At 39.4% G+C, this 12,624-nt stretch overlaps 2 protein-coding genes across 4 annotated transcripts in view; one reads left to right on the top strand and one right to left on the bottom strand.

Annotated features, from left to right (window-relative positions):
- Nucleotides 1-12,624, bottom strand: part of LOC139776716 (glutathione S-transferase D1-like) — a 60,061-nt gene that overhangs the window by 28,957 nt on the left and 18,480 nt on the right. The gene's annotated exons all lie outside the window — the stretch shown is intronic.
- The window catches only part of LOC139776713 (cyclic GMP-AMP phosphodiesterase SMPDL3A), a 43,879-nt gene that overhangs the window by 16,279 nt on the left and 14,976 nt on the right, over nucleotides 1-12,624 (top strand). For 2 of the 3 annotated variants that reach the window (XM_071713592.1, XM_071713590.1), the window contains exons 2-5: nucleotides 6,227-6,300; nucleotides 8,468-8,536; nucleotides 9,624-9,792; nucleotides 11,792-11,997. In XM_071713592.1, the coding sequence (XP_071569693.1) occupies nucleotides 6,243-6,300; nucleotides 8,468-8,536; nucleotides 9,624-9,792; nucleotides 11,792-11,997 (502 nt within the window). In that variant the 5' untranslated portion in view covers nucleotides 6,227-6,242. Of the gene's footprint in view, nucleotides 1-4,726; nucleotides 4,851-6,226; nucleotides 6,301-8,467; nucleotides 8,537-9,623; nucleotides 9,793-11,791; nucleotides 11,998-12,624 lie in introns of those variants that run through there. The other variant, XM_071713591.1, reaches the window with a different exon arrangement.

Here is a 12,624-nt window from a genome sequence, read left to right as displayed (position 1 = left end):
GTAATGCCGGGGAACCACCGAGAGCCACTGCGAGAGTGGTCCGTTGATTTCCCGAGATTTATAGCGACCACGACAGTTTTCGGCGCGTATCTGACATCGCCGCTCGCCGCCCGGTTGCTTCTCTCGTGACGCGTCGCGCTTAAAGAGCCACACGACTCTCGGAAACACGCGAGCTCGTCGTAAACGTCGCGTGGAGAAATTTTTGACACGCCCAGTCACGCCGAGTACATCTCGTGTAGAGCGGCGCACAGTTTGCGTATCGAGCTCAATACAAACAAGCGAAACGTAACATGTTGCATACGATGACATCAGGGTAGCGGGATTATTTACCAAAAGATTAATCACCGATAAGAGATCAACGGTTGATCAGTAAACGGTCAATCTTTCACACAATTAGCGTACCTGAAATATCTCTATATCTAACTGTAATTTAACACAAAGTCTAATTGATACAACATAAATTCATAACGCGAGATAAATCTTTTTTATACGAGGTTTCGTGTTTTCAAATTTCTGCCTTTTCAAATAAAGTTCCTTCTTTTTCCGGTGAAATATTTTTTCCGTATCCTTAATGCCACTGAAGATATACACCTCGGGAGCTCGGGGTGATACACCCTGTCGTCGCGTCGCGCGGCCGGGCCCCCGTGCAAAAGCGCGCGACGGGGATGTTGCAAGCGGATGGCGTGATAAGCGTCGTAATTTATAACCGGTCGCAGATATTTCCGCGGGTGGCTCTTAAACGGCGGCCGACGAGCACGCGCAATCTGCACGCCGCGCGAATACGCGTGTGTTAACGTTGACGCGAATGAAAAACGTATTACACCGGGCGCGCGGTGCGATAACACGCCGCGAGCCGCTCTGTAATGACATTTCCGGGACAATTTTGATTTGCATTAACGAGGCGACCGGGCGCGATTTACGTCGCAATCGTGGTACCCGGGCGACGATTAACGCGCAACGTGAATCGCGCCCGGGGCGAAATCGAGGGGAAACTAGTGACGAAAAACGATATATCGGTTAATGCACAAATTCATCACTGCGAGAACTAGATAGCGACGAATGGTAATTTCCCCCCTCCCTTTTTGCGATAAAACAATATGTATTAACAATATATCCGCATATATAATAAAACATGTACGTTATACATAAACAACAATTACGTATTAACAATAAATTAATTTTCAATTTTAAAATAATTTGCGCGAATATATTGCGCGTATGTTATTTTGTGTTCCTGTTTAAAGAGGGATTGTGTGCCCCGCTTATATAAACTCTGGCGCAATTTAGCCCCTTTCAATTCGGAGGTTATTACCGACAATGAGTTCGCTGTAATTTGGTTCGGATCATACGGACGGCTAACAAATTTCGTAAGAAGCCCCTTTCAAGACAAGCAAATATTGAAATATGTCTTTCCGCATGCGATGCTCTTCGGTAAGATATGGCAAATATTGAGATGCGCCATTTCGTATGCGACACGATGACGCAATGTAGTACTCTGATTGCAAGTTCGTTTGTCGTTGGAAGTTGGATTCTTCTTATTTGACAAATATTTATAAATAACGTTTGAGAAAATCTACATCGGAGCGCTGCAACGTTGGTAGTGGGACGATATTAGGTTTGACTTTAAAGCTAACACAGAGAAGAAAGACGGTAGAAAAGGCGTGCTTTCTTACATTCTCTGTATTTGGAATAAAGCAATGATCACGTATATAGAGAAAAGCTAAAAGCAAACAACTGTGGAAGTGGAAGGTGTTACTAAAACGAAACAGGCGTGTTGGCGTATTGTGCGAATGCCCGAACAATAAAACAAAATCCAAAAGTGGCGCGATGTGCGATTTATTTTGAAACGTGATAAAATTGGATCTTGAATTCTACAGAAGGAAACCAATCAACAATCGAAAAATTGTTGGTTGGGTTCCTTCTGTGGAATATAATCCGATTGAGGCACACAGCTTCGAAAAACCAATCAATACACTTATTGTATTCGCCGTATATCTCCTTTCGAACAGACATCCTATCCTAATATTTCTTTGTACACAATAATGGGCAACGTTAGCACACGAATTTCGTGTCGGCTTTACCCATCTCCGTGATAAATGACGCCATAAATTAACGGAAAGCTTTAATCGATAATTTACTAAAAGTTTCATTTGCTTTTACCGCAAATGGTGCCAATTCTTGATGAATGCATGTACGATCGCGTGCTTCCGTCGCAGTTGTGGGATTAAAAATTGTGACCTTGAAAAATTTTGGCAAATAAGAAAAGTTTTCTTATTCTTCCATGCCGCTATCTTTAGATACAATTTCAAGCTCGAATCCGGGGAGCCTAATCGAAAATGCGCCACTGGCCTCGGCGGATATCGCGAAGGAATGGCAGATACGTGCTTCCACTTTATCGCGATCCCCTGCTGATTCCCTACTGATTGCCGATGGCTGCGATAGAAAGATTACGTATATATCAAAAGGGAGAAACGGTTTGCCGATAAAGGCGATAGTCGATGCGATCGGAGAAAACGGATTTCCGTGACGCCTGCACGACAGTTCGTTAGCCACCCGACCTAAGAGCCACCGATAATTACTCCGCCATCCGTGTATCACGAGGTCACTCGGATGACGCGGTATCGAGGTCAGCTGAGCGTTTTCTAGTACAGAGGACCCACGGTTCCGAAGGACGGAATACATCGTTCTAATATAGACGAGACATGTCGAGTAATGGCGCGGCAGGAGGTTTATAGTCAGACAACATCCTCAGCAACCCTGTTCAACGATGCCAGTGATGTTATCTTGACAACGCACCACCATGACCAGATATAATCTGAGTTTATCGGAGCGTGAAGCAGCGCGAGGTCTGCGATTTAATGTGCCTACACTGCTAGAATAAGAAAGTACAAGATAAACAGGGTAAATAGTTCTCCAGGAAACTGTTATGTATTATATTATCTCATCTAGGATTTAAAAACGCAAGAATTTACGCAGGAAGTACTTTTTCTAAAGTTCGAGATTTATTCTCGTAACTTAGAAAGATTTGCGCACAATTACTTGAATTTTTCGAAGGACAGCCGTGCAGCTCTTAAATATAAATAATAAATTGTAGAAATTATCAGATCTTGAGGAAGATTTTTGTGAGTGAATTAAATTGTGCACGTATAATACTATCGTACGTATTGACATGGCAAAAGATCTTTGAAAATAATTGGAAGAATACACACACACATATATGAAAAAATATTAAACGTATACGTATTAAAATATATGACATATATTTATAAATAAAATTTTATCTTAAAATCTAACGGGGATTATAGGTTATATAGGAAAGTGGGTACAATATATTCAAAATCAGGTCAAGTTATATAAGTATGTAAGTTCACTCTGCAGTTCTTGAATGAAAATTTCACTTGCCACTCGTTGTCGAAAGGAATAAAGAATCTCTCTGAAGTCTTGACATTCTCGTAATAATAAGAATTAAGATTTTAACCGTTTTTATGTACGCGCGCGAGCTATTTATCCAAAACATACGTGCGCGCAATGTAACAGCATTTATGCACTCGTTATTCTCGCTCGTGGAAGCAGCTATCGCGTTAACACATTACGCGGAATTCTTATGGCGGCTCGACATAGCCATTTGTGCGATGTGACACGCGATTACAAGTAATTACACCTCGCGCGTGTCATGAATATTTACGAGCGCAGTTTTTAAAGTTTCGTGTTTAGTTTAGTCGTTTAGTGCGTCGAGCCGGCTATATATATATCGGGAAAAATGATTTCTCGTTTACGAGCTCGACGTTGGATGAGTTTTCCAATATGGTACGCGTAATATACGTGAATACGAAAAAGTGTATTGCAGCATATGATGTTTCGATTAATCAAAATTACTTACAAACAGAAGTGACATATTATTTTCAATTTTATGATTTAACGAATCTGTATAATAAATCTCTTGCATCTGCAACTTGATATTTTTTATCTTGTTTTTTTTTTTACTTAAGTCTGATGAAAATACTCATAAAATTGATCCTACATCTCAGCAAAGATACTTGGCAACGTATATGTTCTCGATACTAAAAAAGTTAAATCATTAATATATTTTATATTGTGAAAAAAGTAAAATTGTTACTACTTAAGTTTTAGTTCTGCAAAATAAATTACGAAGGTCTATTTAATTTCAATTAATCTCTGCTCATTTTAATTTGAAGTTGCCGGTAAATCTTTCAAAGAATTGAAAAGCGTTTGACAGTATCGGCGACCATTTCTACTTACTTTTAATCTATTCTAATTAGAGACATATCATATCTATAAGGCACTGCGTTTGATTGTCATTTGCAAGAGTTGTCGCGACAAGAGACGATTTTCCCAGTATATCAATTCCGTCGGGACACAATCGATCCCCCGGGTAATGATTGGAATCATCAATGCAATTACTTGGTCGCAATTACGTTCCGCGAAACCGTTCGCGATACCGTATCGACGTTTTGACACTTCGCGTCGCCGCGAATTATTCATGCCGCGGCAGGTGGTTAATGTCGCCTATGCGGCAGACGGGACCGCGTATCGACACGCGGGCCATTATTTTGCATTAAGTCGTTAACGCCCTGTCGCGCACGCGGCCCGAAACGAACAAGAAAATCGCGTGTCCCCATCGTAAACTTCCGCCCACGGCTGTACAAAGAGCCGTCCATGATAGACCGATTGCCCGTAATGGTTCGCTTCGTCCTCGTAATTCTGCTTGTCGTTCCTGTCGTGTGCTAGTCGCAAATTGAAATTCACGGTGGCCGCCGGGCCAAATGTGCCTGCCCTCCACTCATCCGCTTTTCAGCGCTCGCAGGGCTCGGAGCAATACGTTAACCAAGGTAAGCGTGAATGGGCGCCACCGAAATACCTGCAGGGAATTCTGCAAAATAACGAGATAGAAAACTCGGGAGATGAAATCTCGCGTTAAAAATATTACGAAAAATCGATGTGATCACGGGGAGACTTTTATAAAAGATTTTTTTTTCGCCGCGAAATGATGTCCGTAATGAAATATGTATGGAAGATAATAACGTCGCGGTGGCAGAGATTGAAGTTTCAATGAAGTTTTGCGAAAACAAGCTGCGTATAGCCGTGCAAATTAATCTACATGTTTCTGATGTGAGAAATTACATTATTGCGAGTATTAGAAACCGTAATACCCCGCGATGAGCGTTTGCCATATTTGTCTAACTACATGGCGAATATTCATACAAGACACTTGAGTAACGCGTCGGTTCATTGTACCTCGAGGCAGGCAATTGTCACCGAATTAAATCCGAAATTAGCGCTTGTTTATCACTTCCCGCAGCGTCATTTATCTTGAATATTTACGTTTCGCCGGGAACGAAATACCAGCGCGACGCACACTGCATTAATTACATGCGGTAGTTCGTCACATATTTTTTTCCTAAAATAATGAATTTCATATATTCAACGTATAACCGGAATATAATTCCCCGCCCGGTCCTGTCAATTTTACGACAGTTTCCGAAAACTATGGGCGTCACATAACCGCTAGTTTGAATTGTAACTAGAGGAACATGTGAGAGTAGCCTGTTTTTTTTTTACGCAAAATGTCAAAAGCTGAATTTGTTGATATTTGCCCGCAGCGCTCTGTGCGTCAAATATATATATGATATAGATCAACAAATCTTACTCTATGCCGAATCTAAAACTGCACTTGCACATAATTAAAATTATTGAGCGCTAAGGTAAATAAAGCTCCGAATGGCATTGCTACGACTGCGAATTTCCACGGGAATTCGCAGTGGAATTGATTTTTCCCACTCCCGCAGTGTGTCTTGGAAATAGAAGCTGAAGAAAAATCCGGATCAGATCCAAATTCGGTGCGTTCACGGGTGAGCGGGCGCGCAAAATTATCCGTGGCCGCGCTATCCGACATTAATGGCCGACCTATTTGCATATCGCGTTTAAACTGCGCGAAACGTTATTCCGCTTTAATACCGCACCGAGGGGACGCCATATATACTTATCATCTTTTATGACCCCGAGAATATCCGGTTTGTCGGAAATACTCTATCTCGTAGTCGGGTTCTTAGCCGCAATCTCGCGAGCGCGCGCGCGCGCGCAAACAAAGTGGACTCGGGGCGCGCGATCGCGCGCGCAAACAAAGCCGTCCCGCGGCGTTGTTATCGCCGACGCCGATCGTCGACATTCGGTTTCTCTAGCGTTCAAACGCGGTCTGTAATTACAGGTGCGATTCCGGAAAGATGATACGCGACTACCTGATACTGCTCTCGTGGCTCTGCGCGGTGCAAGGGAAGACAGGTAAGTACCGCACGTTCAACTGCAACTTTGTATTCGCGATTTCGCGAATAACCGCGATGAGAAACACTTCGTGCGCTTGTAAGGCGCGCTCGTACTCTTCCTTACATGCGCTGGTAAACGCAATTTTTAATCCCGCGTATAAAGAGAAATTATATTGCGGCTATATAGCTCATCCGATGTCTTCAGGCGCAATCTGGCTATCGTTTACGCGCCGCCTGAAAATCCATTCCGCGGCACAGCTTTTCTCAAGAGAAAAACTTCCCGGCGTTATATAATAGGTCGAGAATAACGGCAGATTCGGAGCGATACCGCTTCAGGTAGAATCTCGATACGAGAGTGCACTTCAAAATCCATATAGCCAAACTCATTTTTGAAGATACGATTTTTTTCGTTAATGCAATCGTGCACCAGAATGATGTCGATTCAATTTTTTTCGTTAATGCAGCCGTGCACCAGAATGATGTCGAATCTATTTTTTCGTTAATGCAACCGTGCGCCAGAATGATGTCGAATCTATTTTTACTCCCGACTGCTGCCAACCGAAAGTTAGCGAAGACGAGGGAGTATATGTTTCAATCGGAATCGAATCGTTACCTTATTTCTCGATAACTACAACTTTGATATGTACTTCCGCACATAAATTTCTTATTGATCAAGCTTGGTTTAAAGTATATATAATTATCATTAATATTGTTGTGTTAATAAAAAAGCGGAAAAACGATACATTTTATTTATACGTTCTCTTATTGGCTATCGACTGAGTTGCAGAGGAAATTGATTAACCAATAATATGCATCCGCGTGGGAAATTTTATATTATATATATATATATATATATAATGACTTCCAGTTGTTATATAAATATTACAAAATAAAACCTTCTACTTTTTTTGTATAAATTTATTTCCGGGTTTATATTTTATATTGAAAAGATACAGGAATAAGATAGTCAAGAAATGAATAATTTACAAGATATTTTATACCTTACTTACTTAGACATATTTTGCCATAAAATATCTCGCAAAATATTCATTTTTCGATGACCTTATTTTAAACACTTTATCTTGCACGGATTAATGAGATAAATTAATTGGTGTAAGTTTTAAAAAAAAAGCTGTACAGCTGCACATTGCAAATTGCAATTACATCCTTTTCGGATGTTGTATAGTTGCATTAATTTCTTGTACTTTTATTTTTTAATTTTTTTTCCATCTTCAACAGAGATTTTAACTGTTACAGTTCTATGATTTTTTCTGTACAATCTTCTGTTTTTTTACGCGTAAAAATAGATTATAAATATTCTTATGTTAATGGTTTTTACACAAATACAATAATTTATATTATTTTTTTATAGATAATTAAAAATTGTGTTTGCTAGCGCAAAAATACATAAAATTCCATTTAAAACGGAAATTGCAATATTAATATAATAACATTTATTTAGTGCTCATAAATGCAATACTAACAATAAGATAGGTAGTAAAGCTTGTTAATATTCTTTAATGTTACACTATGTGATATTTTATCTATCACTATTTCCAAGATGATAATCAGTCTAAATTTTATGAGACTTTGTATAAAGCTTACTACCGGAACAGCAAAATTTTCATCTGCCAAACGAATTTCGCTGTGTGCACTGCAGCATTTTTTTTCGTATAGATACGCAAATATGATCTCTATGTTTATTTATGACAATGGAAGCGCAGCAATTGGTGTGAGATGTATTTTTCCATATCTACAGCAACGAAAATTGAACTCACCGATATGATACTGGTTTTAATCCCTGGGATATTTCGACAAGGTTATACGTACTGACAGCCAAATTTTACAGAAGGGAGGCAAAACCTGTTTATTTAAAGGAACATAAAAATAACGAGCTTTTTGAACGTATAAATTAAGCCTCTTAATAAACAGCGGTGATATTTGAAAATTTTAACTGTTTTCCACTGACAAATAAGTTATTTTTATTTCGTGCCATTCGTTATTACTTTTTTTTGAAATATACGATTCGATTGAAGTCAGAAAGTGCTCAACCATGTTAACCGCTAAAACACATATTGATTTGATATTGAAACATTTGAAATCGCCGCGTTTGTAACGATTTTTACGCTTTCACGTCTTACATCCCCCTATTAATCCCGGTCAGGATAAAGTTTTCTATTTTGCAGGATATTTCTGGCATATCACCGATATTCATTATGATCCAAAGTATACTACGCAAGGAAACGCCGCTACCAGTAAGTCAACATGCGTTGTTTATGATGAGCTTTACAGTTTTTGCATTAGAATAAGTTTATAATTTTTTTCTCAATTGCGTGATTGCGTTAAAAAAAAATGATTTGCATGTGCCTGCTGACGATGATCCTCACTCGATATGGCTAGAGTTACACCGTGCCGGGAATTGATCGCGTAATTGTTAGCGAGTTCTTTCTTTTTCATCTCATTTTTCATATCTTGTTTGATCACCCACGCGAATCTCATCCTATCAAATTTCATCGTATCGCCTCGGAAGGTTACGTGACCACGATTTTGCGAAATTCGCGTGAAAATTTTCACTTTTCACTTTTTCGCTCTTAGAGAAAATGTACGTGATCAACCTCCCGTTGCGAAATCCGAACCATGGTGTTACCACCTAGTCGGTGTTGCCAGATGCCTCGAGGTATAAACTTTCCCGAGCGCGTTTCACGAATATTTCCCTCAGACTTATTAGTATTTTGTGAATATTTCCACGAAACTTCATAATTTTCGAGATTTATTGGACAGCACAGTCTTTTTTCGAGGGAAGAAATTTGCATGGAGGTTTTTTTTTCCAATTGTTTTTCAGCATGCGATGACCAGCTCCGAGCTTTAACGAAGTACACGCCTTCGAATCGTTATACATTTCATTTTCCGACGATCGCATGGGCGAATTATTATCATTCCTCTAATGGAACGGTAAAACTGTTATTTACCAGTCTACCTGCGCGCGGGTATTTGCCGATCATACTAAAGAACCTAGCGTGCTTGGCTGGCACGAGAGATCTGCACGAAATAGAGGCGGCTTGAATTACCCCTGACCTATCCCCTCGTTTATTCGGCCTACCACCATCTTCGGCCACTAGGTAGGCCTCGTGTCGTACAAACGTTAGCGAGACACGAGCCGAGTTAAGCGCGCGAGTAAGCGCGACCCTGGCCGTTTCCCTGTCACGCGCGGTGCGCATTTTTATTTCACAAGTTCCCACGATCATCACCGCCCTCTCTTGCCCTCGCGGCCCTTTCATTTGTTCGCTTTCCCCGATCGCGATGTTCTCTCGCGCGCGGATCCCATTTACCGTCTGGTTTCAGTGTGCTGGAACACGAGAAACATCGTCGATGGCGGACGTATGAGGCTCGACAGAAAACTGGCGGGAAAGTTTGGCGACTACAGATGCGACTCGCCCTGGGCCCTGATCGAATCGGCGGCGCGGGCGATGAGATCGAGGCAGGGCGATATCGAGTTCGTCCTGTGGACGGGGTAGGTCGAACTATCGTATAATCGATCGGTTAATGTGGTCCAATGCGCGTTTCAGTACGCGAGTCATTGCACGGTGACATCTAAATGAGATCTCACGGACATTAATCTGGTATTTTTTAATTCCTTTTCACGAATATGAATAATTAATGTACAATGTGTTTGAGATACGATATGCTGTTATAATAGGCTGTTTATTAACCAATAATTCGTATTAATATCTTTCTGCTTCGGGTGCCACATCAAAATACGAGGACGTTTTGTCGTTATTATTATTATTATTTTTAAGAGTCCTTTTCCACCTGATTATTTTCGGTAATAATGTTAATTATTATTTTCATTGCAAATCATTATCGTTGTTGTCATTATTACTAATTTATATTACGTATTTGAAATTTATGAAAATATTCAGGGCTTTTATAATAGTCAAACGATATACGACCTGCTATCGTTAATAACGATTGTTATTGTTAAATGAATCATTAACATATTGTAATTTATTCATGAGATCTCATTTATTATCAATAAAATTATAAACAAGATCCAGTTTGGGGAGAGCGAGAGAATGGCAACTTGTTAATTCAGTTAATAACGCGATTATTTATGTGTCGAATATATTACCATTAAATAAATTTACTTTACAAACGATTTACTAGTTGGAGGCGCACGACTTCCAATTAATTACCGGAAGCGAGGAGTACGGTACCGCTGACCAGTATAAATATTGCATCCACAATCGATGACTTCCTCCACTTAACATCGTTGCTTCATTGCGTGTGTTATCACAAGAAATACGAATGTAAACAAATGCAGACATAGTAAATGCTAAAATATTGATATAATACGATTATATGAAATGTCTATTTCCGAAAAGTTTTGAACTCCCATGAATTTCAATTTATTCGTTGCACATTAATGTTAATACGTTTTGACATATTAAACTCGCGTGCTCCGATTTCAAACTAAATTCCGTTTATATTAATCTTGTATAGGTACGTAATCATTCTATTTAGAGGAAACTCTAAATTGCCTTCCTGCTTTTTCAATTAATGGACAATGATATGATATCCCGCACTGAGAGAAAATTATTTGATATTTACGACTATAATTGCATAGTAAAATAATTATGGTCGAGGTTTTTATTTTTATAGTTATTATTGCTATAATATTAGTAAAAATAATTTTATATGTATGGATTTTTCGATTATAGTCATTTTCATCATATTTATACTTACTCTACATAAATCACAGGTTATAGTGTATAAAACCATGTTATGGTTGAATAAATGCATGTTAAAGTTATGACATAATGTAGCATGATTTTTTTCTTGTCAGTGCGGAACAAAAGTATAAAGTAAAATTATTTAAAAAATATATATATATAATTTAAAGTTTTTTGTTCTTTTCTTCTTTTGTTAACTCTACACTGTTAAATTCATAGGGTTAAATTAAACTCAATTTTGAGTAATTTTTAACTATTCTATAGGTCGCCACTGCTCCTACTCAATATGTAGTTAATTTAACTAAAACAATGTTAATTTGACTAAACCAATGGAGTTAAAATAATTCTATTTTGTTTCAAACTAATAAATTTTGACGCACATGGTAGTTAAAAATAACAAAATAAATCTAACTCATGGTATTGGTTTAAATTTCATCCTGTAACCTTTAACAATGTATACTTATCAACTTTCAGAACGTCATCGAGGCGTCGGTGTTTAATCAGTTATCGTTGACGTAACAATTATCAGCGTTCCGCTCGAGTGACAATTCGCGCACGTCTGATTTTGTCGTCGTCGTTGTACCGCATTGCGCCTCATCTCGCGTGTCAACGGGACGCGACGCGTCGCGTCGCGGCGCGACGAGACGCGTCCTTATCCGGCGACATTTCCTCTTCCTCGCTGTATTTATCGGCGATAATCACCGGGGCGCACTGTAATGTCCCTGAGTGCGAGGTGTTCTATGTAACTAGGACTAACGAGGCTGTAACTACTTGTTGCAGTGATGCGCTGACGCGCAATGCCGGCATGAACGCTGAGCTGCGTTTGCACTGTTTGCGGAATTTGACCGAGCTGTTGCACCGCACGTTCAAAGGACAATTCGTGTTCCCCGCACTCGGCCACGAAGACATAGGCCTGAATTACACGCAGCTCGCATTCGTCTGGCAGAACTGGCTACCGCCGGAAGCGGTGGACACTTTTGTAAAGGGTGAGTAAGCAAATGTCCTCAAACACAAACGATACGAATTACACGGATTGAAGTATCGGTTGAAAGATGGTAATTATTGCATTGCGATGATTTTGTTCCAAATTAACGATATGTCATACAATCAATTAGATTTTCGGTTTTTAGCTAATCTTTATAATATATCACACCCCAAGAAGAATGCTATCGCAACTCACAAATTTTCAGGAGAGAGGCAAAACAAATTTAATTCAATTTTTTTTATATTTTTTGAGATAACTAATTATACTGCTTTTTGAAGAGGTCTGCTATGATTCACTTGTCAATTTACTTATGACACTTCATCCAGGAAACCGCAACATAACCGGTTTAAAAAAATAATGACATTTCTGCCCCGTGCAGCGGATTTCGCATGTAGACTTGTTGACACTATTATAACATGTAGATAACATTTTAGGCATACTGTTTATATGAGTTTGACTCAAAATCAAAATTTTCCGAGTTGTGACAGTATTCTTCTCGGGGTGCGATATATGTATATCGGTAATTAAGCATTGTTGTACCGTAACGTATTAAAATTCCAAAAGAAACACCTTACGGTCCCGAGAGGTACATAAATGATCGGCGAACGCGAGGTTTCGCGCCGCTCTT

Source organism: Temnothorax nylanderi, unplaced genomic scaffold (assembly GCF_030848795.1).
Source record: "Temnothorax nylanderi isolate EJ_2023f unplaced genomic scaffold, tnyl_v1.0 TNYL_tig0125_pilon, whole genome shotgun sequence".
NCBI lineage: Eukaryota > Metazoa > Arthropoda > Insecta > Hymenoptera > Formicidae > Temnothorax > Temnothorax nylanderi.
This window is presented reverse-complemented; position numbering and strand designations above follow the sequence as displayed.